This window comes from Coenobita brevimanus, chromosome 47 (assembly GCF_032717465.1).
Source record: "Coenobita brevimanus isolate Jiangsu-jjx chromosome 47, ASM3271746v2, whole genome shotgun sequence".
Lineage (NCBI taxonomy): Eukaryota > Metazoa > Arthropoda > Malacostraca > Decapoda > Coenobitidae > Coenobita > Coenobita brevimanus.
In genome coordinates, this window is record NC_137000.1 from 28,009,907 (window position 1) to 28,037,318 (window position 27,412).

General features: G+C 41.1%; 1 protein-coding gene across 1 annotated transcript in view; it reads left to right on the top strand.

The window, feature by feature from the left end:
- Positions 1 to 6,400: 6,400 nt before the first annotated feature.
- LOC145398956 (LIM domain kinase 1-like) overlaps positions 6,401 to 27,412 on the top strand; it is a 102,123-nt gene continuing 81,111 nt past the window's right edge. The window contains exons 1-7 of the mRNA XM_080271690.1: positions 6,401 to 6,428; positions 8,398 to 8,503; positions 17,919 to 18,033; positions 18,214 to 18,344; positions 19,249 to 19,331; positions 20,722 to 20,830; positions 24,350 to 24,379. Of these exons, the coding sequence (XP_080127816.1) occupies positions 6,401 to 6,428; positions 8,398 to 8,503; positions 17,919 to 18,033; positions 18,214 to 18,344; positions 19,249 to 19,331; positions 20,722 to 20,830; positions 24,350 to 24,379 (602 nt within the window). The remainder of the gene's footprint in view (positions 6,429 to 8,397; positions 8,504 to 17,918; positions 18,034 to 18,213; positions 18,345 to 19,248; positions 19,332 to 20,721; positions 20,831 to 24,349; positions 24,380 to 27,412) is intronic.

The following is a 27,412-nucleotide window of genomic DNA, read 5'->3' on the forward strand; positions in this document are numbered from 1 at the left end:
TTAATTCTTACACCGTTACAATATAAAACAGAGAGGTATTGGATATGCTGTGGACAGGGACACAGAGTTAGCCTTTAACACCAAGGTTTACAGTTACACTTAAGACACAGGATTCTTCATTTACACTTAGATAATAAATTACAATATCGTGATACCCGTATTTCGTTTATAGGCAGAATTGGTATTATATATATTGAGTCCGATGCACTAGGGGTGGACTGGATCAAGAGTTAGTGGGGTGAATATTACTATAAATAGATAGGGTGCGGGTCGCAACACTTGATGGAGTCACTTAGTCGCGACGACATTTATTCACAGGCTTTTGATTCTCCCGCGCACCCTGGTCTTGGTCCACGATTTCTGTAAGTTCTTTTGTCTGGGATTTAGGACATTTCCTATTCTGCCGGGTATCGGGCGTTAGTAGGTTATTGGTAACTTTGTCACTTGTATTGTTCTGGCCCTTACTTTGTCACTGGTCACTTATATTCCCGTCTCGACTGTTCACGACACAAGAGGCGTTAATGTCACTATTTACCCATGGTTCCTAGGTATAATCTGCTACGGTGTCCAGGCGTGAGGGGGAGGCCCTATGGGGAGCCTTCCTGCAGGGGAGGCAATGCACTGCCTGGGTCTCTGTTGTTAGTGGAGTGCAGGGAGGCCCTCCTGTCTGGGGGCCTCGACCTGGGAGGAGGCCCTCGTACTGTAGCCTCGTCGGTGGGGTGCAGGAAGGCCCTCTGGTCTGGGGGCCTCGACCTGAGAGGTGGCCCTCGGGACTGGGGCCAAACAGCTGTAGGAGGCGGGCCTGTCGCCTCTGGCTCCGGGGAGAGAGAGAGCCTGGGTTGCCCGGCCCTGGGGGCTGCTGGTCAGGCCTGGGGGTCCTGGGGCTGCGGCCGCCTGTAGGGGGAGGAGCCGACAGGGGTGAGCTGCGGCACCATCTCCGTCGGGTGTCCAGCAGAGGCAGGGATCTCCCAGGGGTAGGTGGTATGGCCTGGATCGGGCCACACCACCACTCTGGCAGCACCTCCGGGGAAACACTCCTGGAAGGGGACAAAGGGCGTCCCACGCAGCCGAGAGGAAAAGGATCGGCCGCGCAAGGGACTTCCTGCATCGGGAGGGCCTTCAGAACCACGAATGAAGGGCGTACAGTGGCTGCTCCTTCCCTGTCACTTACAGTGGCCATGAGCGCAGTTTCGTGGCTCCTAGGGCCCGCAGCTGAAGGGCGTACAGTGGCCGCTCCTTCCCCCGCATGTACAGTGGCCGTGCTGGCGGTGCTGCTCCCGGGGGAGGAATAGGCAGGAGAGGGGTACACGGAGTCCGCACCCTCTCCGGTATGTACAGAGGCCATAGCCGTGAGTCTATCTACCCTGGTACGTACAGCGGCCATAGCCGTGGACCTATCTGCCCTTTGGGAAGCAACTGAAGGGCGTACAGTGGCCGCTCCTTCCCCGTCACGTACAGTGGCCATGAAAGCGGTGTTGCTCCCGTAGGAGAGAAAGGCAGGAGAGGGGTGCATAGGGGCCGCACCCTCTCCGGTACGTACAGAGGCCGTAGCCTTGGGTCTATCTACCCTGGTACGTACTTTGGCCGTAGCCGTGAGCTTGCCCACCCTTAGGGAAGCAACTGAAGGGCATACAGTGGCCGCTCCTTCCCTGTCACGTACAGTGGCCGTGAACGTGGTGTTGCTCCCGTAGGGGAGAAAAGCAGGAAAGGGGTGCACAGAGGCCTCACCCTCTCTGGTACATACAGAGGCCGTAGCCGTGGGTCTATTTACCCTGGTACGTACTTCGGCCATAGCCGTGAGCCTGCCCGCCCTTTGAGAAGCAACTGAAGGGCATACAGTGGCCGCTCCTTCCCCGTCACGTACAGTGGCCATGAACGCGGTGTTGCTCCCGTAGGAGAGAAAGGCAGGAGAGGGGTGCACAGAGGCTGCGCCCTCTCCGGTACGTACAGAGGCCGTAGCCATGGGTCTGTCTACCCTGGTACGTACTTTGGCCATAGCCTTGGGCCTGTCTGCCCTTCGGAAGGTAACTGAAGGGCGTACAGTGGCCGCTCCTTCCCCGTCACGTACAGTGGCCGTGAACGCGGTGTCACCTGGGACTGACTCTAGTTCAGTCCCACCCCGATTCTGGTGAAGGCTACCCCGCTCGCAGGGTCGTTGTCTCTTCCTGCTTACTTGGTGCTGGGACAATTACGGGGAAGAGGGACTCAGGACAGGAGTGTCCCGGTGACCCTCTTGTTCCGGGTCAATAGCCCCGCCGTGGTGTACTCCTGGGGTGGCGGTGTGGTAGTGGCCTGGTGGTGGGGTGGGGGGGTGGCGGGGGGGGTGGTCCGGCGGCGGCGGGTATTTTGAAAACGTACATTTGCATAGTCTGAATATATAGCTAGAACAGAAGCAAGTTCTGGGGAGCACTTTTTCAGAACAATAATAACAATCATCATCATCATCATAATAGTAACAGTAATAATGATAATAATAATAATAATAATAATAATAATAATATCGTCTTTTACAGCTGGAACTAAAACTGTACTCCGTTTAGAGCTAGCTACCTTTTTCCAAGTCCTGTTTGCCTTTAACCTTTGAATTTCCTGCTCCACCGAAGGTTTCACTGCAAAGGGAATTAGTCTCGGAGCAAAAAACTTGAGTTAATTTTCGCACCATCATCCTCGACAATGCCCCAAAATTTTGCTAATAAACTCGTTAGAGCTGTCATAGGCATTTCTACTTTTTAATGTAGGCCACACTGATTTCTTTGTCAATCCATGGGAATGTGTCTCCACCAGTCTAACTGAAACTAAAGTTGACCTTGTCCTTCAACGAGGACGATTTCTAAGCAGCCTCTGTTGAACGCAAATATCCACTTCTGACGGCCCTTTGACATTTACTGACGTTCTGACTGCTGTAATCTCACAAAGTTTTGCGAGGTATTATGTTGTTACATCAGCTGCTGTGTCTAAGGATTTTCTTACAGCTTCTGCCCACTGAATCAATTCTATCTTGACCAACACTACTGTCTGAAGAATGTTGCACTGATATTTCTGCCACGGTGACGTGACTCGTGTACTAATTCTCTTTTACACTGTGGTCACTGGCCAGTTGCTGGACACTGGTTTCTCTCTCAAGATTTGTAAGCTAAACAGTCACCTATCTTACATGCATGCACAGGTGAATGCTGCTCTAAGGTCGCTGTGTTGTGCTGACATGGATGACTGTTACCTGTTTGCATTTGTCTCTGCACAGCCTTGCCCATATTCCCTGAGATATGTTCAACCTGAATAACTCGACCAATACTTTTGCCTTCTGTGATGCTTGCTTATTAGTTAGCTGCTTCCAAGACTAGGACAAATTTCAATAACTTATCTGTGTTTGGCCGGTTTACTTGGAGGACTTTTCTCCTGTATTGTTAGGATGAACAGTGACAAGTGACATTATCAACGACCCTGTCATAGACATTTACATACTCACTGCAACTTCTTAAGTCGTGTGACAAAGGCCTCTGTTGATTTATTTGATTCCTGGTCTGCCTGGGTAAAGAGGAACTATTTACTTAGTGTTTGTTTTGAGCATGAAATATTTACCTGATGCTGTCATGGTTTATTCAGACTCACCCTTTTGATCCGGTAAAGTATTTACAATGTCTTGTACCTCAGAGCCTGTTACACGGCAGTAGAGCTATGTTCAGTTCTTCATATACTGTATACGGCTGTCAGATACATATGGAAACTTTCCCTCCTTTCACTCCGTCTATCCGTCTAACTGATGGACCCAGGTTTGAATCCCGACTGGGGCAGGGAACAGTTTAAAGATTTGAATATCATAAAAGCAGACTTTCCTGATCTACCAGATGACCTGCCGACATGTCATAAAAGTACCCCTGCTAATACCAATACACCAGTCCTGTATGAGACAACCCTAGCATATATTCAATATGGACGGTGGGTGTTAGCGCCGAAGTGGTGACATGTAGAGAGGTGTATGGTATGTAGGAGGACTACTGGACCTTGAGAGCAGGCTGTGAAGTCTATGCCCAGAGTCGGACACATGAAAAAAAAAAAAAATGGGATTTGAAGGGTACATCAGCCATGCAGACCATCCTTTAGTCTGCAAGAGTTGGGCACTGTGCTGGGTGCAAGTACCTATTTTGTCGCCACTGCTGTATACCTGCAAATATATTGATGAGCTGAAAGCTTGAAGATACATACACAACAGCCTGTGGCAAGAGGATGAAAGTACTGTACTATCATCATCATCATCATGTGTATCAACACAGCACGTACTTTTGCCGAGGCCAGGATAGCTCAGGCATCTCGGCTACCTCAGATACTTGCAGTCATTTGTCTGTCATCCATCGCCATACCCGAGTTCAGCATCCCACCAGCATCGAAGAGGTCCAAGATGACCAAGAAAACCAGTTGTGTCCAGCTGTCCTTCGACCAACCCCTCACCCTCAACCGCAAAGACTACAGAACAGAAGACTTGGATCAAGAGGCAATGGAGAAAAATACTCACAACGATGACCAATACTCCTGAGAAGACATCACCTCACTTTCTGACGCGATTTGCGCGATGTGATATTGGATGCTGATTTATACTGGGCATCATAATTATGCTCTCCACACCCCCACAGCCACCTCCTGACAAAGAAAATAGACCGCAATTATCCAATGATCACAATTCAAATGCGGAGCAAGATGAAGAATATTACCCTCCAAAAGACAGACCCTATATGTCTGCAACTTCTCCGATGACAAAAGTAGGCTACAGCCAAGGAAAACTTTCAAAGTGAGACAAAATCTTTAAAAGAAAAAAGAAAAGAAAAGCAAAAGACAGACATGTCAGGAACCGACCCTACACCTTTCATTTTCACCTGTTCTCATCTTTTCTTACTTCCCCGCTTTATATCACTTCAAATCATTTCTCCCTATTTCATTATCACAACTATGCCTCCCTTTTTTTCCCAGCAGATTTCAACCTCCTTCCTCCCAGTGGAAAGCCCCCTCTCCTCTCCATTCTGTGACCCTGGTGACTTTGCTCTATTCTGCGTTACATATTACGTGTCAACCATCATGCCCAGTCTTGGTTTTCATGCACGTTACCTGTCCCACATCAACCTGCCTCCCCAGTTCCCGTCTTACAAGCCTACCTTCCCAGTCACTCATCATCCTAAACTGCCTCACACTATCTTGTCTTCCCGGTTCCTTCCCACGTGACTTGCCCCACGCCAACTTTCAACATCTGATCATTCTTCGCTCTAGACTCGTAGACAACCTCATTTACTCTCCAATACAGGCTCCAGTCTTGTCTCTGACCACCTCAGCAGTGGCATAGCCAGGGTAGAGGCTGAGGTGGCCCGGCAGGTCACCCCTGAAATATGTGTGGCCACCCAAGTGCTACCCTAAATTTCTAGGAGAATACCTCCGGACCTCCTTGAAGACTGATCCTTGGGTCACCTGGTAAGCAAGCTTGGTCACTCCTTAGCCACCCCATTTTATATATCCTAGCTATGTCACTGATAAGAGAGAGAGAGAGAGAGAGAGAGAGAGAGAGAGAGAGAGAGAGAGAGAGAGAGAGAGAGAGAGAGAGAGAGATTATTTAAAATAAAAAGTCAGAGTTGCGGTAGGCGAGGCGTAAAGAAGGCCGAGCTCCCTTTTTGTCCCCACCCTGAAGCCATGCTCCACTCAACAGACCCAGCTACCAGAGGCAGTTCATACTGCCGCACAGTACGGCTGACCTCTGAGGACCGCAGGTCTAGGACTGCGAAGGCAATGAGTGAGGTACCGTAAAGGAAGTCTGCTTTCCCACTCAGCCAAGAAATCCATACATAATTATGTCCAGAAAGTTAGCAAGGGCCATCCTTTAACAATTCGAGTCAAGCTGGTTAGAGCCACCTAAGCTGACAAGAATGTTACTTTCTCTTCCGCTAATGTTATATATTTTTTTTATTTACATTAAAAAAAATTCTGATGGGCTTTTTATTAACAGTTACTCTTCCTCTTAATATTCCTCCATGCACATTCATTATCACCTGTCATAATGTCGCCTTGTTTACAATTTCGCTGTTCCAGGTTTCCACTACAGCATGACTTTAGAAGAAACATTAATAGAGGGTTAAAGTTGTTATTCATAATTACTGCACGTACAGATCAATTGTTAAATATGCTACTGTCTGTTATTTTGAAATATTGATGTCTTCAGAATGTGGTGCCAGAGTTATCAAGGACGTTTAATTATGCTTGTTTCTTATGTGTGAAATGGGATATGAAAATGCTTAAATTTTTTTTTTGCAATAAGAAAGTGTAGTACTGATATAATGTTTTTATATAACGCTTTAAGAGTTAAAAAATAAATTCTTGTAGGCCATCACGCACTTGAGTGGAGTGTCGTAACCATTCTAAAAACATGGAAGGAGAAGAAGCCACTTCATTGGGTAAGTTGATGTACAAGTATGTAGTATAGCGCAGTCATTTCACCCTTTTGTTTTAACACAAGTGAGTTATAGCCCTTACCCTACAGTTCAGAAGTAGAAAAACTTTATTCACAGTGTGTGGATAAAAATTAAGTGAGTGTTGACAGGAAAGCCCTCATCTCCGCCCCCACAATCATTTCGTTGTGATAATCGTAGGTGAATCATTCATTATAAGATTTTTTAATCGTGTAAAAGTATGAAAGTTGTCATGAATAATATATAACCTTTGCATTTTTTCCATGTTTACACAGCAGTCATAGCCCTACCATCGAAGAGTACAGCTGCCAGTCAAGATTGTCAGCTGAAACTGAAAGTACACTATCAAGTTAGTTTTGTGAAAATATAGGAGAGGATAGCTCCCATTTCAATAATACAGTAATACATGTTTCAGATATTTATCAAGTTTTAGCCCTCAGCCAAGTACAGTCTATTAGTCCTTTCACAATTATGATTTTTTTTTTTTTTTTTTTTTTTTTTGCTACCTCCAGACACTTTTATTCAGTTGAGAGACTTTTTGAGATGGAGAAGTTTAGACAGACACTTTCATAATCTGTTCAGCACAAAATATCTTTTTAAAGTTATGTAAACTCATTTGGTGATAGAAAGATTACATTGCCTAAAGATGCCTAAAGATTTTGTGAGATTGAAGGAGCTAAGTGTGTAGTTTAACTTTCTCTGAACAACCTTTCCAGTGCAGGTGATTCGTTTCGTATTTAGAGCTGTTTTCACAGTCATCCCCCATTGCAGTCCCCAACAACCTACGCAGTTCTGAACACTTTCTTTTTCACAGTCGCCCCTGGACCAGTCCTCAGAGACATTCATTCAGGGGCTGAATTAGAACAGTCTTGGGACCTGAAAGTATTAAAATGAAAGTTGTTGCCTGTCGCTTATATATATATTTATTAGTGTTTTGAAATCAGATACTCATTGAAAGATTGCTGAGATTGTTATACACCCATTTAAGGAAATGCTTCATGTTTATACACATTTAAGACTATAATTTACCCAAATACAAGTCAACTCACTGCTGTTTACTTCGGAGCCTGTTGGAGGCTCCACAGCAGACGGACTCGAAAGAAATGAAAGATTCGTTGTCTCTTACATGTTTTCACCAAAATTTGTATACTTACCCATTGTAATATTGCCGATATAACTAACACATCCCATTTAGAAAGTACCTCATGTTCATGTATTATTGATATAGCTACTCAGTAATAAACCATAGCTGTTTCATCACCCACTAGATGTTATTTTATAATTGTTATTTCTCCATAGTTATTTTTACATACAACTTTCATAAAACACTCAGCATTTTCGCACTGCAGCTTCAAGTCCAGTGTTTCAGGTAGGCACATGGTGAGATTTTCATTACTATATTGAGCCCCCTTATTCCAGTGATATTATGTGTATTTTTGTTGACTTCAGATGAATACTGTCTTGTAGACTCTTAAATACCTGGTATATTAGTGCCAGATCTGTGAAGGGGATTTTTCAACTGCACCATTTGCCACATTCATCACACTGCGATTTCTAAATATCATACAGTATCTTCAACGTAGCTTTAGGAGGTGCTGTGTGAGGTGACTTTTCTGTCCAGCAGTTTACCACAACCATATTTTGGCAGGCCAGAACTACCAACCAAACCACAGCAACCCAGGCAGATGTCCCCATGTTGATAAGCAGCTAGGCCATTTGGGGCAACTGGTGCTTTTAGTTTGGATCCAAGCATAGGTTAGGGATGACTGAAAATGGCCCTTAATGAAGAAGGAGGGGAAACTGAGGTTTGGTAGATAATTAATAGTCATGTCAGCTTTCCAATGTCAGGTGTTTCATACAGATACATATTTTTACAGTTATTACTACCATATTTAGCATATTAGTACCAGTTTGAAGTTGTAATTGTGATTTTAGTGGTATTGTTATGTTTCAGATGAAAGCAGTGAAGAAACAACCAAATGTGCTGGGTGTATGAATTTAATTGAAGATGATGAATTTTTCTCAGCCCTTGGACAAGACTGGCATACTGATTGTTTCAGGTACTTATATATATTATAAACAGTCCTGTGCATCATCTCAGGTTGAAAGAATTCGTTTACTTCTCCATAGATATTACTGTAGCTGTATATATATATATATATACAGTAAGACCTCACTATAACGAACTAATTGGGGCCCAGACCATTCCGAAAAATGTGAAATTCAGATAAAAGCGACATCTGGACTTCCCCCTGCTAATCCGGACTTTTTCTGAAATATCAGACATTAGTCCGGATTGCATGAACGGTTTTTAAACTCTTTGGCTACCACTGCATTAATGTACTGTGTTATAACTTCACTACATTAATCAAATGATATAATAATACTGTACTGTATACTTATAAACATGTCTTTTATTTACCTTATTGTGGTGAACATAGCTGAAGTGGTCAGGCAGTCCAGACTGCTTCTGGCTTTATCGGACTTTTTCTGATATACAGGAGTTTAGTCCGGTACCTCCAAGAGTCCGATAAAGGCGAATTCTGGACTACTGAAGTCCGTTATATCAAAGTTATATATATATATATATATATATATATATATATATATATATATTTATATATGTACAGTAAAACCTCTACAATTCGGCATAATACATGTGCAAGCCCTGCCAAGTTAGCCTATTTGCCGAGTTGTAGGGATGAACTTTAAGTTCCCTCCCAGCACACACACACACAAAAGGAAAAAATGGAAAAAATTAAACGTTTTTACAATAAATGGTAAAAGCTGCCTTACCATGATTCCACGCAGTTGTAGGGTGTATTGCAGGCATGGAGGAGGACTTTTGGTAGTTTTTGGAGGTGTTAGGGGGGCTCAAGATCACTTTTGGCACATCTTTTCTGTACTGTGCTTGACACTGTACACTATGTAAAGCACAATTAACACTATAAAGGCCATACTGTAATGTATTTATGACTTGTACTATACTGGGGAACTAAAGACTAAACACCTAAACATTGCTGTATAGAACTTATTCACTAAACACGAGTAGCACTGGGAGGCGCCATGGTTAGCTTCTGCAGGTACAATCCACTTAAGAGTGCGTAACACTTAGTCACAAGCAGAGCGAGTGAGGAGAGAATGCAACACGGGTGGCGGACGAAGGCAAACTGGCCCACATGTGGCACACAACAGGCTTTGTTTACATCCCCATACACACGTGATGCCGGGTTACTCTTGCTGAATATCAGTACAACTCGGCATCTTACCGAATTGGGGGAATTTTTGCCGACTGTCTTTCTCTCACGTGTGCATTTTTGGGAATTTTTGAATTTTGATTTTTTAAATGATTAATTTGGAGTCTTCCCGAGTTGTAGAAGTTTCCTACTTGAAGGATGCCGAATTGTAGAGGTTTTACTGTGTATATATATATATATATATATATATATATATATATTTTTATATATATATATATATATATATATATATATATATATATATATATATATATATATATATATATATATATATATATATTGTATATTATATATATATATATATATATATATATATATATATATATATATATATATATATATATATATATATATATATATATATATATATATATATATATATATATATATATATATATATATCGCCAGATGCCTTAATCCCATATGGGGTGGCCACAAACAAATCACCTCCATATCGCCCTGTCCCCCGCCATTTCAATGCTCTGCTTCCCACTCACACCCCCCTCTCATATACCTCTCCTCTCCATCCCTCCATCTCATCCTTAGTCTTCTCCTCCCTCTCTCCCCCTCCACCTCACTCTCCATACATTCTCCTCATTAGTCTTGCACTCTCCATCCTCTCCACATGGCCAAACCATCTCAATGTGTTTCTCCTAACGCTTCCTATCACATCCACATCCACACCACAGTGCTCCTTACTTCCTCATTTGTCAGTCTGTCTCTCCATGTGACTCCACATGCTACTCTCAAATAACTCATTTCCACTGCTCTCACTCTTGACTTGTATCCCTCCAACAATGTCCAAACTTCACTTCCATTCATTAGAGTTGGTATCACAATACTGTCATATAGTAACTTTTTCACTTTCATGCCCACTCCCTGTTTCTTATCACTACTTTCAAGGAACCAGCAACCTTTCTCCCTTGTTGTACCCATCCAAGCATACATACTTTCTTTTTTGAAGGCTGCAGCATGCATGGGCCCTAGTCACCAAATGGTGGCTCTCCATGCCGCTCAATCTCTGGCAGCCTCCCTGTCTCTTATCCCTGAGGTCACACTTAATGACCTCGTTCCAGGTCTTTTTCGGTCTACCCCTCTCAACTCCACCCCTAATATTAATGCTTCTCACTTTCTGCACCCAATTATCATCCCCCATCTTCTCCACATATCTACCTCTCTTCATCACAACACCAATACACTCCAGTCCCATCCTACCTCTCAAACTCTTCCTTCGTAAACCTAGCCCCCTGAGGCCTTGCACTCAGGGTTGCACTGCACATCCCCCTAATCATTGTCATTTTTGTATATTTGAGCCTGCAGATATCCTCTTCCATTACTGCCTAGGTCTTACTATCATACAGCATTACATTCCTAACACATGCGGCATACAAAGATCCCTTAGCACGTAGGGAGAGCCCTCTCAATGTCAGGAGGGGCAACAGCTCCCTGAACTTCCTCCAACCACTTCTCACCCTAGCCACAGAGCTAGCTCCAGCTCCATCTCCAGCACATAACATGTCTCCCAAATAACAAAACTCATCCACACACTCAAGACTCTCATCAGCAAGTTCAATTCTTTCACACCTGACAATTTCCACCTGCTCTCCCTGACACACCTCACACATAAAATCAGCATTATCTCACAGTCTCCCTCTTATACTACTACATCTCTTATGCACCCACTTATCACAAACACTGCACAAGATGGAATTACTTTCCACGCCCATGTGGCAGATTGCACATGGCCACTCTCCCTCTTCTTTGACAGTACTGCCACCAACCCTAGATATCATCACTTTTGTTTTATCTGCATTTACTCTTAAGCCCTTGTGCCCCATACCATCTCTTCACTTCCTAAACCTTTCCTCTGCCTCCCTTTCATTCTCTGTAATCAACACCAAATCATCAGCATACGACATCTTCTACAGGAGTTCATATCTGAAGTCACTAATAACTTACTGCTTTTTCATTACTGGTATCAGGAAGCCTAGCAGTGGTTGTAGGATTACTAGTTCTGATAGTACCATAATTACTGTAAATCCATGTTAAGTGTATCAGTGGTTGGGAGATGAAAGAGCACTGCTCTTAGAAGAACTGAACCAAAAGAGCACTGCTCATAGAACTGAACATGATACTTGATAGGGGCACATGAAATAAGAGTATTAGTACGGTATGGTAATTATATTACAGTAGTTTGGAGCTGCTTCATAACCCAGTACAATAGTAAATATGATCTGTCTGAAGTCACTCATGGTTTAAGATAGTTTTCACTAGCTTCCATTAAGATCATATTTCAGGTACTAAGGATGTATCGGACACTCCAGATAATTTCTAAATTTTAAATATATATTTTGGTCTTGTTCTGTGTTTCCCTCATTTCTGAATATGCAGCATATGTTTAGCAGTTAAGTCCATGTGAATGATGGGATGAAAGACATAGCAATTGTCCAGGTGCATGAGGATGCAAAAGTAGATGTATGTAGAATAACTGAGACAAAATGGAGAGGTGAGACTGTGAGAGAATGGGAGTATGGATGGGGTATATGCACAGGAGTAGGTGAGAATGAAAGGGCAAAAGAAGGAGTTTGTATTGTTGTGTGCAAGAAAAGGGAATATAAGAGACTGTGGGTCCATTGGCTCAAGGATTGTGTGGGTAAGATTGAAAGTTGGACTACAAACTTGGGCGATTGTGCTTGTATACATGCTAATGCAAGATCATGCAGGTAGAGTGTAAAAGGAGTTCTGGACAAATGTGGAAGCGTGCTTGGAGAAGTTTGAAAGGAATGAGAGAGAGTTTTTGAATGGAAATATGAACGGAAAAGTTGGGAATGTGAAGGTGGATGGAGTAGTTGGTGAGTGGGATGTGCCTGCTGAAGTGGATAAGAATGGCAGTGTTCTGGTGGACGTTTGTGCAGGGAGGGGGTTGGTGATAGCCAATACCCTCTTTAGACACAAAATTATTCACAGGTATTCGTTGCGAGTGACGAGAAGGGTGGGTGATGAACTGAATTAACGGAAGGCAATAATTGATTATGAACTGAATGAACAGAAGGCAATAATTGATTATGTGTGTGTGGATGAGAGAATGAGAAGGTGTGTAATGGATGCAGGAGTGGACAGAGGTTGGGGGAGTGGACTTTCTGACTACCACTTGGTTGTGGTGAAAGTGAAGGTTCAAATAAAATGGAGGAGTAGGAGAAGGGAAGGATAGGAGGCAGTAGTCCATTCAAGGAGGGTAGAAAGGTTGCAAGAGGATGGAAGAAAGACTGAATATATGAGAGAAGTGGAGGAGCGATTGGGTTAATATGACTTGGAGGAGATGGGGGACGTGGAAGGTGTGTGCGAGATATTCACAGAAGAAGTATGTGCAGCATGTGAGGCGGCATGTGGGGTGAGAAAAAGATGAAAGTGGATGCAAGGAACAGCATGGTGGAATGAAGAGGTGAAACAGGCTGTGGCACAAAAGAAGAAAGCTTATAGTGAGTGGATGAGAAACAGGGGTGTTGAGGAAGGTGAGAGGCAGAAGAGAAGAGTTATATATTGAGTGGAAGAGAGAGGTGAAAAGATTAGTAAGAGAGAGTATATGAGGAATTTGGAAGGAATTTGAGTGTAAAGTGGAGGGACTAAGAAATTGTTCTGGAAAGAGGTAAAGAGAGTTAGACAGGGTTAAAAAGAAGCAAGTCGGGGAGTGAAACATAAAAATAGTTTATTGCTAGTGGAGAAGTGAGAAAAAGTGGGCAGATGGAGAAAACACTTTAAGGAATTGTTGAACATAGAGAATGAAAGGAATGCAAGTATAAGTGGCTGGGAAATGGCTGGGAGGAGGAGGGAGGTGAGAAGAAAGGAAGGAATCAGTAGGGTGGAAGTAATGAAGAAAGTCAAAATGGGGAAAGCCCCAGGAATTGATGGAGTGTGTGGTGCAGTGCTGAAGCATGGGGAAGAGATAGTTGTAGAATGGGTATGGAAGATGTGCAGATTGGGCAGGGAGGAAGATAGAGTCCTGAAGGATTGGAAGTCAGGTATAATTATTCCTCTGTACAAAGGAAAAGGGCGGAAAAAAAGTGTGTGGTAATCATAGGGGCATTTGTCTTCTTAGTGTAATATGAAAAGTATATGTTAGGGTACTTATTGAGAGAGTTAAGGAAATAACAGAGGAATTAGTTGGGGAAGAACAGGGAGGGTTTAGGAAGAGAACAGGTTGTGTAGATCAGATATTCTTAGGTCTTTAGTGGAAAAGTTTCTTGGGGAGGGAAAGAAGTTGTATGCGGCATTCGTGGATTTGGAGGAAGCATACGACAGGGTGGATAGACACGGAATGTGGAAAGTGTTAAGAATATATGGAGTAAATGGGAAGTTGTTGAATGCCATGAAGAGTATGTATGAGGGGGCTAAGGCAGTAGGGTGTGTGGATAGTGAACTGAGTGAATTTTTCTATTTGAATGTTGGATTGAAACAGGGATGTGTCATGTCCCCATGGTTGTTCAGTCAGTATATGGATGGGGTTATACAAGAGATAGGTAGGGCAGTGGATGTTGGAGTGACCTTAATGAGAGAGAGCAGTGTTTGGAAACTCCTTGTACTGTTGTTTGCAGATGATACTGTGTTCTTAAGTGACAACAAAGGAGAACTGTAAGGCTTGGTAAATGAGTTTGGGAGTGTTTGTAAGAAACGGAATCTATAGGTGAATGTAGGGAAGAGTAAAATTATGGTCTTTCAGAGAAATGAAGTCACTGAATGTACAGCTAGGCTGCATGAGGAGTTAATGGAAAATGTGAATGCGCTTAAGTACTTGGGTAGTGTGATGAGTAAGGATGGAAGTTTAGAGGTTGAAGTGCTTGAAAGGGTACAACAAGGAAGATAGGTTGCTGGTTGTTTGAAAGCAGTGATAAGGAACAGGGAAATGAGCATGGAAGTAAAAAAAGTCGCTGCATGACAGTATTATGATACCAACTCTAATGAATGGAAGTGAAGCTTGGACCTTGTTGGAAGAACACAAGTCTAGATTGAGAACAGTGGAAATGAGTTATTTGAGAGGAGCATATGGAGTTACGTGGAGTGACAGGCTGTCAAATGAGGAAGTGAAGGAGCGTTGTGGTGTGGATGTGGATGTGATAAAAAGCATTAGGAGAATTACATTGAGGTGGTATGGCCATATCGTGAGGATGAAGAGCGAGAGACTAACGAGGAGAGTGTATGCGAGTGAGGTGGAGGAGGGGAAGGGAGGGGGAGGCCAAGGATGAGGTGGAGGGATTGAGTGATAAATGAGTTTGGGAGTGTGTGTAAGAAACAGAATCTAAAGGTGAATGTAGGGAAGAGTAAAGTTATGGTCTTTCAGAGAAATGAAGTCACTGAATGTACAGTGAGGGTGCATGAGGAGTTACTGGGGTGTGTGAGCTAGTAGCAAGACAGTGAAATTGCATTGGACAGGGTGACATGGAAGTGATTTGTTTGTGGCCACCCCTTACGGGATTTAGGCGTGTGGCAGTAGATAGATAGAAGTCCATGATTTACAAAATTATAGAAAGATTCCATATTAAAGTTCAACCAAATAAAAACAACAACAACAAAAATACTTCCTGTAAGGCTGGTTCACCAGTATATTTTAGCTTACATACCAGTTCTGTTTGTGTGATATTCTGAAACATCCTTGACACATAATAAGGACTTACCTGATACTTTTGTTCCTTGTTTTCTGTGCAAGCATATGAGTTACTTGAGTGGAGCATGTGGAGTTACTTGGAGAGACAAATAAACAAATGGGAAAGTTAAAGTATGCTGTGGTGTTGATGTGGATGTGCAAGAAGATGTTAGAAGTAGCTTGAGATAGTTTGGCCATTTGGAGAGTATGTAGAATGTCAGATTTACTAGGAGAATGTGTGAGTAAGGTGGAAGGGGATTGGGCAAGGGGGAGACAAAAGATGAGATAGAGGGTTAGGATGGAGAGGTATATGAGTGAGGGTGGTATGAGTTGGAGAGAGGCTAGCTTAATGGCGGAGGAGGATGACACAGAGGTGATCCATATGTAACTACCCGTTTCAGGATTAAGGCATTTGATTATAGGTAGATAGGTACCGGTAGTAATAATACACTGTGCACTCTGGTTTGTTCCTGCCAGGGAAAGTTTAGCAACATTTGATATGATGATGAATGAAGGAACAATATTTTTGGTCCAAAATGAAATGATCGTTGTATTATTTTAAGTACAGTAAGAACTGTTAAATCTGAAAATATGATTCTTAGAGCTTTCACTTTCCAAATTATTTTATCCCTAGAGAGGTGGTGAAGTGGACAATGAGAAAGCTTGGCTTGGAGGAGTGGTTGGTTAGGGTGGTTATGGCTCTGTATGTGGGTGCTCACACCCAGGTAAGAGTGAATGGAGATTTGAGTGATGGGTTTTCCGTGAATGTTGGTGTGCATCAGGGGTCAGTTTTGAGTCCCATGTTGTTTATCATGGTACTTGAAGCCCTTTCATGTGATTTTAGAAACGGACTCCCGTGGGAGTTGTTGTATGTTGATGATTTGGTGTTGATTGCAGAGAATGAAAGGGAGGCGGAGGAATGGTTTAGGAAATGGAGAGATGGTATGGGGCACAAGGGCTTAAGGGTAAATGCAGATAAAACAAAAGTGATGATATCTAGGGTTGGTGGTGGTACTGTCAAAGACGAGGGAGAGTGGCCATGTGCAGTTTGCCACAAGGGCGTGGGAAGTAATTCCATCTTGTGCGGTGTGTGTGATAAATGGGTGCATAAGAGATGTAGTGGTATCAGAGGTAGACTGCAAGATAATGCTGATTTCATGTGTACAGCGTGTCGGGGAGAGCAGGTGGAGATTGTCATACGTGAAAGAATTGAGCTTGCTGGTGAATCTCTTGAGTGTGTGGAAGAGTTTTGTTATTTGGGAAACATGTGTGCTGAAGGTGGGGCTGGAGCTAGCTCTGTGGCTAGGGTGAGAAGTGGTTGGAAGAAGTTCAGGGAGCTCTTGCCTCTCCTGACATTGAGAGGACTCTCCCTACGTGCTAAGGGGTCTTTGTATGCAGCATGTGTTAGGAGTTTAATTCTGTATGGTAGTGAGACCTGGGCAGTGAAGGAGGAGGATATTCGCCGGCTCAGACATACAGAAATGACAATGATTAGGTGGATGTGTAGTGTATCCCTGCGTCCAAGGTCTGGGGGGGCTGGGTTCATGATGGAAGAGTTGAGAGGTAGGATGGGACTGGAGTGTATTGGTGTTGTGATGAGGAGAGGTAGATTGAGATGGTTTGGACATGTGGAGAGGATGGGGGATGATAATTGGGTGAGGAAGGTGAGAAGTGTTAATATTGGGGGTGGGGTTGTGAGGGGTAGACCGAGAAAGACATGGGACGAGGTCATTAAGTGTGACCTCAGAGTTAAGAGACTGAACAGGGAGGCTGCAATGGATCGTGCAGCATAGAGAGCCGCCATTAGGTGACCAAGGCCGACGCACGCATGCAAGCAAGTTGGAGCCTTTAAAAGCGAAACGAACAAAATGAAACGATAGGGGGTGTTGATATCCTCTGTCTTCACGCAAGCAGTGCATATCAGGAGACATTTCCTCCCCCTACATGCGAGAACAGCTGATATATTGCTAATGCATGGTACTTCATCGAAGTTACTGTTCGTGGTACTGTAGGCCGATTTATTGCATGATTTTCTTAGTTCTGTTTGTGGTTCTGTATTCTGAATTTTCCATTTTATGTAATTCATTAGGTACCAAACATTTTGGATCAGAGCTTAGCATTACTATACCTATATTTAATTTTTGCAAATAATGAGAATAATACTGTACTTAGATATTAAAAAATACAAAGGTAGGGCAACATTTTACTCACCATCTACTCAAGTGCTACCTACAAGTGACCATGCATTGACTGACGTGGTAATTGTTTTCTTGATTTCTAGAAAACTCTTTGCTACATTGGGTGTTAATCCTCTGCCCAACAGTGGATGCCTGTTTGTATGGTACTGTAGGTTAAGGCAATCCAGTATGTGTTCAGATCCAAGGGATGGTTGGGGTTTATTGCTCATATAATGGTGCTCAGGAGCACATGATTGGTCAGGCTTGTCTTTAATGCCTAGACAGTATAGCTTAGATGTAGGCCACTGTCCTTATGATGGGGCTATACAGGAGTGAGTGATACACTATGATTGAGCTTTGTAAATAATGTTTATTGGTTGTAACTACTTATCTGTTTTCACAGATGTAGTGCATGTGATGTGACACTAAGCAGTTGGTATTTTGAAAAAGATGGCCTCCTCTTCTGTAAGAACGATTATTGGAAGAAATATGGGGAAGCATGTCAGGACTGTGGTCAAGTAAGTTGTCTCTTTTCATCATTAAGTGGTTATGAATAACCAGTACAAAAATAGGAATTGTGTTGTGTTATGTGATATTAAATAATTTACCATTTCTCAGTATAACAGAGTGAGTAAAAAAAAAAAATACCATTTTATATTACAGAATAAACTCTTCAAATATTTCTGTTTTGTTTTCAGATTATCACTGGTCCAGTCATGGTTGCTGGAGATCATAAATTCCATCCAGAATGTTTCATATGTGCCTCATGCTCTCTATTTATTGGGGATGGAGAATCATATGCCCTTGTTGAAAGATCTAAGCTGTACTGGTAAGTTGCTATAAAGTTATTTGATCCTTTTAACAATCATCTTACCACTTTGTTATCCATGATGCATCTCCTGATTCTTTCATCTATTATCACTAATCATCCAGTGATTTAATCTATGTCTCTCCCTTCTTGCTTTACCATATATATGGTACTTGTGAACTTTTTTATACTTGAGAAAAGGTATTGGTTTGTTAAGACATAATCATTGAAGTATACATGCACATAATTGTTTGCATATTTACATCCCCCTATCTCTCCTGCTTAGTCCCCTGAGCCCAGTGATGTAGTTTGTATTTTATTATGGCAGACACCAGATAATTTTATTCAGCCAAGGGGAGACTCTTGTGGGTGAAGAGGGTTTTAAACAGTCTCTGTGAGCTCCTTCAGCCAGAGTATGTAGTATTTACAGAACTTTACTATGGTTATCGCCAGGTGATTTTATTTAGCAAACGAGAGACCGCTCAGGATGAAGATGTTAATCATTGGGTATAATCACATATAAAGGTATGCTTCTTTGTTCCTAAAATACACTTATGCCATACAGTCTTTGTAACTCATATTATCAGTTGAAAAACTGTACATCACCGTTGTTACTGGAGGAACTTTGAAGATGAGGCACGTGTGTGGATGGTATATATATATCTTTTCTGGGAAGGAAGCAGAGAATGTTTAGAATTCACCTCAACTATACACGAATGGATGTATGATCATACTTTCAGGAAAACACATACTTTTCTGTTTTTAAATGCTACCAACTCCATAGCAATAACTGCAGTATCTGTTGATTTATTATCATGATGATAGAATATCCTCAGATTGTAATCAGCTTAAGTGAAATGTAAATTGTCTTTCCATAGCAGTAAGTAAATAAAGCTTACTAAGAATAACTATGCATGTCTTTCAGTGGACAGTGTTACAAACGGCAGATGCAGCCACTCAATAAGTCAACATCGTTTTCCAAAAAACCCCATAGTATCCAGCTTATTGGTAAGTGCTATGTTGATTTAAAAATACTTACTATGTTACTTCTTGTTTGCATCAGATTCAGGTAAATGATGATCTATCACCAGCTAGCTGTTATGTTGTAGACATGCCAAAATAATTTAGTTTCTGAGGCATTTTGATGCTTTGCACTGTTTGTCTTGAGGGACATATGCATTGCCCCGGTTTAAGACGACATGGTTGGGGCATATAGCACTTTATTACAGCAGGTCACCAGGTTTCATGTCCTAACTAAATTCTCTGAATTGGGCCACCCCTCAAGATCAATATGCATGGTGTAAAACTGCATTAGGCACGTTATATTCACATATTAATTGCAGTTCATCATTTACAGGAAATTGCATTATTCATGCTGGACTTGAATAACTTCAGAATCAGGTAGCCTCAAAGTACTGTACCAAATTGGGTCTCAGGCATTACTTGTTTTATAAAGTTTTTTTTTTTTTTTTTACCACTGAACAAAGGGTTGAGATACTTAGGTATTAGCCGTTTAAGAAAGCTTGTCAATCATTTTTGTTTTGTGTATTTTTTTCCCCAGTATACCAAAAATGCCCCATTTTACAAAATGAACGTGATCAGTAGGTAATATTGATTTGGGATTTTCATTTACAAAGTACTGTACTGTATAATCCTGGGATATCAAAGAAACAGGACACTGAGGATTCTGTCTATAATCAAATGAATTTTTTGAAAGTGGTTTTGTGGTGATATATCAGTGTTTTCTGTAATTTTTATTTCTTGTGCCTATTATATTAAAGCAGTTGAGTTTTAGTGACATGAAAACCATAACCCTTAGCTTTAGTGCAGTCTGTGATATTTCATTTATAATTTTATGGAGCAAGATTCATAATTTCTTTGTTTGTTCAAATGGTATTATTTTCTTTGAATTAAATCCGTCATATCTTTCATTAAATTTATTTTTGTTTTATAAGTACTGTATTGTTAACAACAATTGTTTTTTGCCAGGATTGTCATAATTATGATAAACAGTACCATACACATTTCTACTCTACAGACACTCCTGGTTTTTGCAGAAGTCACTTTGGAGAAATTTCATGTTTTGCAAAAATTTGTTTTACTATCACAGTTTAGTGTACTATATTTATTTTTATTATTCTAGTGTTCACAGTACAGTATTTTTTTTATCAAGACAGTGTGTACTTGTACATTGTCTGTTTACTCATTATTCTTTTGCACTGAAGGATTAAATCCATCTAATGCAAATTTCAGACCCTGAAATAGAACCCTTGCACATGGTAACCCAAGGAGTGTTTCCATGCAAACGGTCATAGATTCACCATAGAGTTCTTGTACACTTGCAGATGATTCTCTCTTTCTCACAACAACATTTCTCTCATACACATTATTATCGCAGAGTTGCCTGCTAAATCTGAAAATCAGCGAAGAATCAAACTGAGTGTGGACTCAAGGAAGGGCTTCCCATTAGCAGGTTTAAGCAACTGTCGTGGTTTACGCATTGCTGAGTAAGTTCCACATAAAACCTTTCTTACTTGTAATTTGATTAGCCTATGCATTTTGTTGTATATTTTCAGTCAGAGGAAGAGGGACCTTTTACTTATCTTTGGTTGATAAAGTAACATCCATCCATCATCCATTCCATTGATACTCCATCAGTAGCATAGAGACCCAGGGCCAGGCTACTCAGTCTAGACATTTAACCCCTGCTGAGCTGGTTCTTGTAAGGAAGCTTACCTCCCCTAATCCTTGTTTTATAACCAATATGAGGCTTGTAGCTTGGCCCATGCAGACCTTCATTTCGCCTCATGTGAGGTCTGCAACTCAGCAAGGGTCAAGGCAAGAGTGACATTTACTACTTTGTGACATTATGTAGGCAACAAACCGGTAAACCACAACCAGCTCTTGGAGGTAGGCCTTTATGGGACACATCCCACTGGTGGGCCTCAACTCAATAGGCCTCCAGATATCTAGAAAGTGTACGAGGGCAATAGGGCTAATGCATTACGTTCATGAAAGCCCACCCTTGATTTCTTTGTGTGCATCAGAGAACTGTCCCATAATGCCATATTGGCAAGTAATTTATATTTATCAGTAATTTGGCTGATGTGCTGTACATTGCAGTAATATTAACGTTGTATTTACTTAGTAAACATTTCCTTTAATTATCAGAACCATTCATTTCATCATTATTGATCCTTTGCTCCCTGGTGGGTACTCATCAACAGAGGAAAGCCACAGTTGAAATGTCTTAGCCAAATTTGACCTCAGGTATTCCTTTAAGTATATCACCTCTTTTGCTCCATTTTCTTTCTCTCTTAGGTAATATTACTCTCTCTTTTCTTTGACATAGTAATCTTCTTATAATATTATCCATAATCCCAGTTTCAGCAGCTATTTACATTCATTGAATGTATGTGTGTACCAAAGTAAAGGTAATCATAGTGATTCCAAAAATTGTGGCAGGATAAGTCTACCTGGTTTTGTAGGATAGGTGTGTGGGAGAGTAATTATTAGAGAAGGTAAAGATTATATTGGAATATCGGCTGCGTATCAGATAGAGTCAGGATTCCAGGGGCTTGAATGGTGCGTGAATGGAAGTGTGTCCCGTTGGTTTGGGCAGATTTGGGCTGTCTGGACATTGCTACTACTCATCATCCTGCCCTAGGGTAGGAAAGGAGGTCTGGATGATGATGATGATCTGCTGAATGATGAGGGTGGTTTGAGGAGTGATGGAGATGTCTGAACCTGGAATCTGCAGTAAAACAGAGTTGAGAATGCATAGAAGAAGGTATGTAAGGTATTTTTAGTGTTTATGGGTAGAAAAAAGAATATGACAAGGTGAATATGGAAGGATTATGAGAGGTGGTACATATGAACGCTCTGGATAGCAGACTTGATTGATGCAGTGTTTTTATGATGGTTGTGAAGAAAATAGGTGAATGTGTGAATGAGTGGTTTAGTATCAGAAATAGAGAGACAATGATGATTGATTTTTAGACCATTATCAGATCAGTTTGGACCATTATGTTCAGTTTAGGTCCACTAACAAGTCAGATCATGTAGGTTGTTACATCAATTTAGACCAGTTCATGGACATTAGGTCTAGTTAAGTCCATTCAGGTTTATTTCTCAACAATTTATGGTCATTCAAGCTAAGTTAGGTTGATTTACCCCCATTCAGGCCACATAGGTCTATCCAAGTCCTTCACAGCCATTCAAGCTTGCTCACATCAATCCTGGTCCATTCATGGCCTTTCATCTCTAGTTAACTCCATTCAGGTCCTATTAGATTTACTCAGGTCTTTCACATCCAGTTGGGATAACATGGATCAAGTCAGGTCCATTAAGTCACTTCAAGCATAGCTGTATCAGTTTATGTCCATTCAAGCTGTTTAACATCCATTCAGGCAGGTGCAGTTCCAGTCAGACAACTTCAGTTTCATTTATATCGGTTGATGAAATGTCAGGTCTGCTCATTCTGGTCCTTTACTGCATATCTATTCAAGGTTTTGTAGTTCATTTTAGCAGTGTTAACCATGCAAATCAGTTTGGGCATATAATTAAATGTACATCCTTCCAGAGCACTTGGGTCCATTAGACTGATTCAGGTCATTATAGATTCTGAATTAATTCAGGTTATAAAAGAAAATAGGTATGGTGTGGAGGAGGGAAGTGAAACAGTGCTTAAGTGAGATACAAGATAGAACAAGAGGGGTGATGAGAGTGAGTGAAACCTGAGAAAACAAAATAACCTAGACACAGTTTGTTTCAGCCATCCTCTATTTGAGGGTTCTTAGGAGGGAGCAAGGCGTCAGAGATGATGATGGTCTTATCATCTGTACTGCATGCTTTGTTTACTACCTGCCTAACTAAAATACTGTATATGATTTACACATTTCATACCACTTAAGAAACCAGTCAGTCACTCAGTAAATGTTCTGATATATTTAACACTTACACTCACTGTTGCCAGCATATCTTACTGCCACAAGAGCTGAGACCAGATAAAATTACCAGCTGGAATTTGCCTATCGGCTGGAACCAGATTGGAACTGGATGGGGAGACTATTACTGGATTTTCCCAGATAATCATTATTTTCATATATCTGCCTCTAGTGCCCTTTTTATTGCCAGAACATGGGAAAATTTCATTGGAGTTAATTAACTGGATTGGATTTCCAGAATAAGTTCAACTGGGCTTAGCCTCAAAAATTGATAGAACTGGGACTAGACCAGATTACAGTACCATAGAATCAGGTCACTGGAACCAGACCAAGGAGGATGTTCAAGACTGATTTCCATTTTTCCCTACAACACTCAGCAGACTTATTCTGTATAAGAGTAGAATAAGTGTTTTGGATTATAATTTCATTACTTATCTGGTATATTCAACAGAGTATGGAGATATATGAGAGAGGGGGGTGTAAGTTGGGGGGGAGTGAAGCAAAATGGAGACAGTTTGTTTGTGATCACCACTTATGGGATTAAGGTGTCTGATTAAAGTTAGATGAATAGGATATTTGACTGTAGTCACAACAATTTTCTTTTCGAGTGGTACAACTCCACCCATCTGCTCTCTGGCATAATGTATATATATTGTATACACACACACACACACACACACACACACACACACACACACATATATATATATATATATATATATATATATATATATATATTATATATATATATTTTATATATATATATATTTTATATATATATATATATATATATATATATATATATATATATATATATATATATATATATATATATATTTATATATATATATATATATATATATATATATATATATATATATATATATATACTGTATATGTGTGTATTTGCTTTAGGTGTTTTTCTTAAGATTAACAATACTAATAGAGATGGTGATTGTGTAAACAGATTAGTGTTTCCAAATTAACAGAGGTGTTGGTATGCAGGCTGAAGGATTTTATTTTTTTAATCCTTTTTGTATGACATAATGTAAAAGATTAACATTGATCCCTGTGTTTCAGTGTTCCATCTCTCAAACAAAGGTTAAAACAGTAAGTATACTTGTATAAAGTAATTTGAAATAAGGGCATATTTTGTTGCATGCATCGTGTTTACTGTAGTGATACAACAGCCATATTCAGAAACAGTTGACAGTGTAGTGTGGAGCTGCACAAAATGGGATTTCTTATGTGATTAAAAATGTGATAATTGGATTTGCTTAGTTCCACAGAACTACATGTACAAGTGGTAATAGGGTAGTTCATCATTAACAGATGATTCCTAATTGTTTGTTGAAGTTTGCCCACAGTAATGCTGCTGCTAAGATCCTTTGGTTAACAGGAAGTAAAAGACCAAAAGTAACATTTGAAATTTATATAGGAATATCATGTTACAAGTGGTACTACCAGGTTTAAATTTTATCTTCATATTGCAGAAATTAACTTTTGCTCTTATTACAATACAGTATAATAACTTGTTTGTAGAAACTAGTCACAAAAAACTAAATGAAATAATTGATTTATTAAGTGATGATTGCAGTTTGCCCATTAGTCATGCTTCTCAGGTTAGAAATTGGCATTTTTGATAAACTACTTTGTCTAAGATCATTTCTTATCCAAGTAAACTTGAAGGCAGGAGATTGCCATTATAATAGCCTACTCTGTGTCAGTCATTGGTTAAAATTATTTTGTAATAGTGCAGCCTTTGAAAAAACAATATAATACAGTGCTTAAGAATAACTTATGTCAGTGGATTGCTAGAAACATCAGTGCAGTCATTATTAAATATGCATATATGTGTGTATATATATATATATATATATATATGTGTGTGTGTGTGTGTGTGTGACGACCCAGGACTGGACAAAGGACTTGGTAATGGCTACATGGAATGTAAGAGGAGCAAATGATGAGGTGAAAGAGAGAGAGATTGTCCAGGTGCTTGAGAGTGTGAAAGTGGATGTATGTGGAATAACTGAAACAAAATGGAGAGGAGAAAGTGTGAGAGAATGGGAGTATGGATGGGGTATATGTGCTGGAGTAGGTGAGAATGAGAGGGCAAAGGAAGGAGTATGTATAGTTGTGAGTAAAAGATGGAAGAAGAGCATAAGACAGTATGGATCAGTTGGGTCAAGGATTCTGTTGGTAAAGTTGAAAGTTGGAATACAAATGTGGGCGATTGTGTGTGTGTATGCGCCAACGCAAGATCGTGCTAGCAGAGTGAGAGAAGAGTTCTGGACAAATGTGGAAGTGTGCATGGAAAAATTTGGAAGGAATGAGAGAGTGTTTTTGATCGGTGATATGAATGGTAAAGTAGGGAATGTGAAGGTGGATGGAATAGTTGGTGAGTGGGGTGTGCCTGCTGAGATAGATGAGAATGGCAGTGCGTTAGTGGACATTTGTGCTGGGAGGGGGTTGGTGATTGCCAATATCCTCTTCAGGTATACATGGCGAGTGATGAGAAGGGTGGGTGGTGAATTGAATGAAAGGAAGGCAATGATTGATTATGTGTGTGTGGATGAAAGGATGCGAAGATGTGTAATGGATGCAAGAGCTTATAGAGGTTGGGGGAGTGGACTTTCTGACCACTACTTGGTGGTGGCCAGAATTAGGATCCAATTAAGATGGAGGAATAGAAGAAGGGAAAGACGAGAGGAAGGAGTAGTTGCAAGGAGAGTGGAAAGGTTACAAGAGGATGAGAAAAAGGCAGAGTATAAGAGAGAAGTGGAGGAAGCGTGGTGGAATGAAGAGGTGAGACAGGCTGTGGCACAAAAGAAGAAAGCATATAATGAATGGATGAGAAATAGGGGCGTGGAAGAAGTCGAGAGGCGGAAGAGAGAGTTATATGTAGAAAGGAAGAGAGAGGTGAAAAGATTAGTAAGAAGAGAGTGGATGTGGAATTTGGAAGGAATTTCAGTGTAAAGTGGAGGGACTGTAAGAAAATGATCTGGAAAGAGGTGAAGAGAGTAAGACAGGGTGGAAGTGAGGTTAGCAGGGGAGTGAAAGATAAAAATGGTAGATTACTAGTGGAGAAGGGAGAAAAAGTGAGCAGATGGAGAGAACACTTTAAGGAATTGTTGAACATACAGGATGGAAGTAATGCGAGTATAAGTGGCTGGGGAATGGCTGGGAGAAGGAGGGAGGTGAGAAGACAGGAAGAAATCAGTAGGATAGTAGTTGTGCAAGCAATGATGAAAGTTAAATTGGGGAAAGCCCCAGGAATTGATGGAGTGTGTGGTGAAACGCTGAAGCATGGAGGAGAGATAGTAGTAGCATGGATGTGGAAAATGTGCAGATTGGCCTGCGAGGAAGGTAGAGTCCCGGAAGATTGGAAGTTAGGTATAATTATTCCCTTGTACAAAGGAAAAGGGGAAAAAGAAGTTTGTGGTATTCATAGTGGCATTTGTCTTCTTAGTATAATAGGAAAAGTGTATGGTAGGATACTTATTGACAGAGTTAGAGAACGAACAGAGGAATTAGTTGGAGAAGAACAGGGAGGCTTTAGGAAGGGAAGAGGTTGTGTAGATCAGATATTCATTCTTAGATCTTTAGTGGAAAAGTTTCTAGAGAAGGGAAAGAAGTTGTATGCAGCTTTCATGGATTTGGAGAAAGCATATGACAGGGTGGATAGACAAGGATTGTGGAAAGTATTAATAATATATGGAGTAGATGGGAAGTTTTTGAATGCTGTGAAGAGTATGTATGATGGTGCGAAGGCTGCAGTGCGTGTGGATGGTGAACTAAGTGAATTTTTCTCTTTGAAGGTTGGGTTGAAACAGGGATGTGTCATGTCTCCATGGTTGTTCAATCTGTACATGGATGGGGTAATAAACGAGATACAAGGTAGGGCAGTGGATGTTGGAGTGGCCCTGGTGAGAGAGGATAGTGTTTGGAAACTCCCTGTACTGTTGTTTGCAGTCCTGTATTTCAAAAGTTTTCGAGTCAATTCTCAATAAAAAAATTTTAAGGCATCTTTCCTATCACAACCTTCTTTCCGATCGTCAGTATGGGTTCCGTCAGGGACGCTCCACTGGCGATCTTCTCACCTACCTTTCAGACTCCTGGTCATCCTCCTTTCGGGACTTT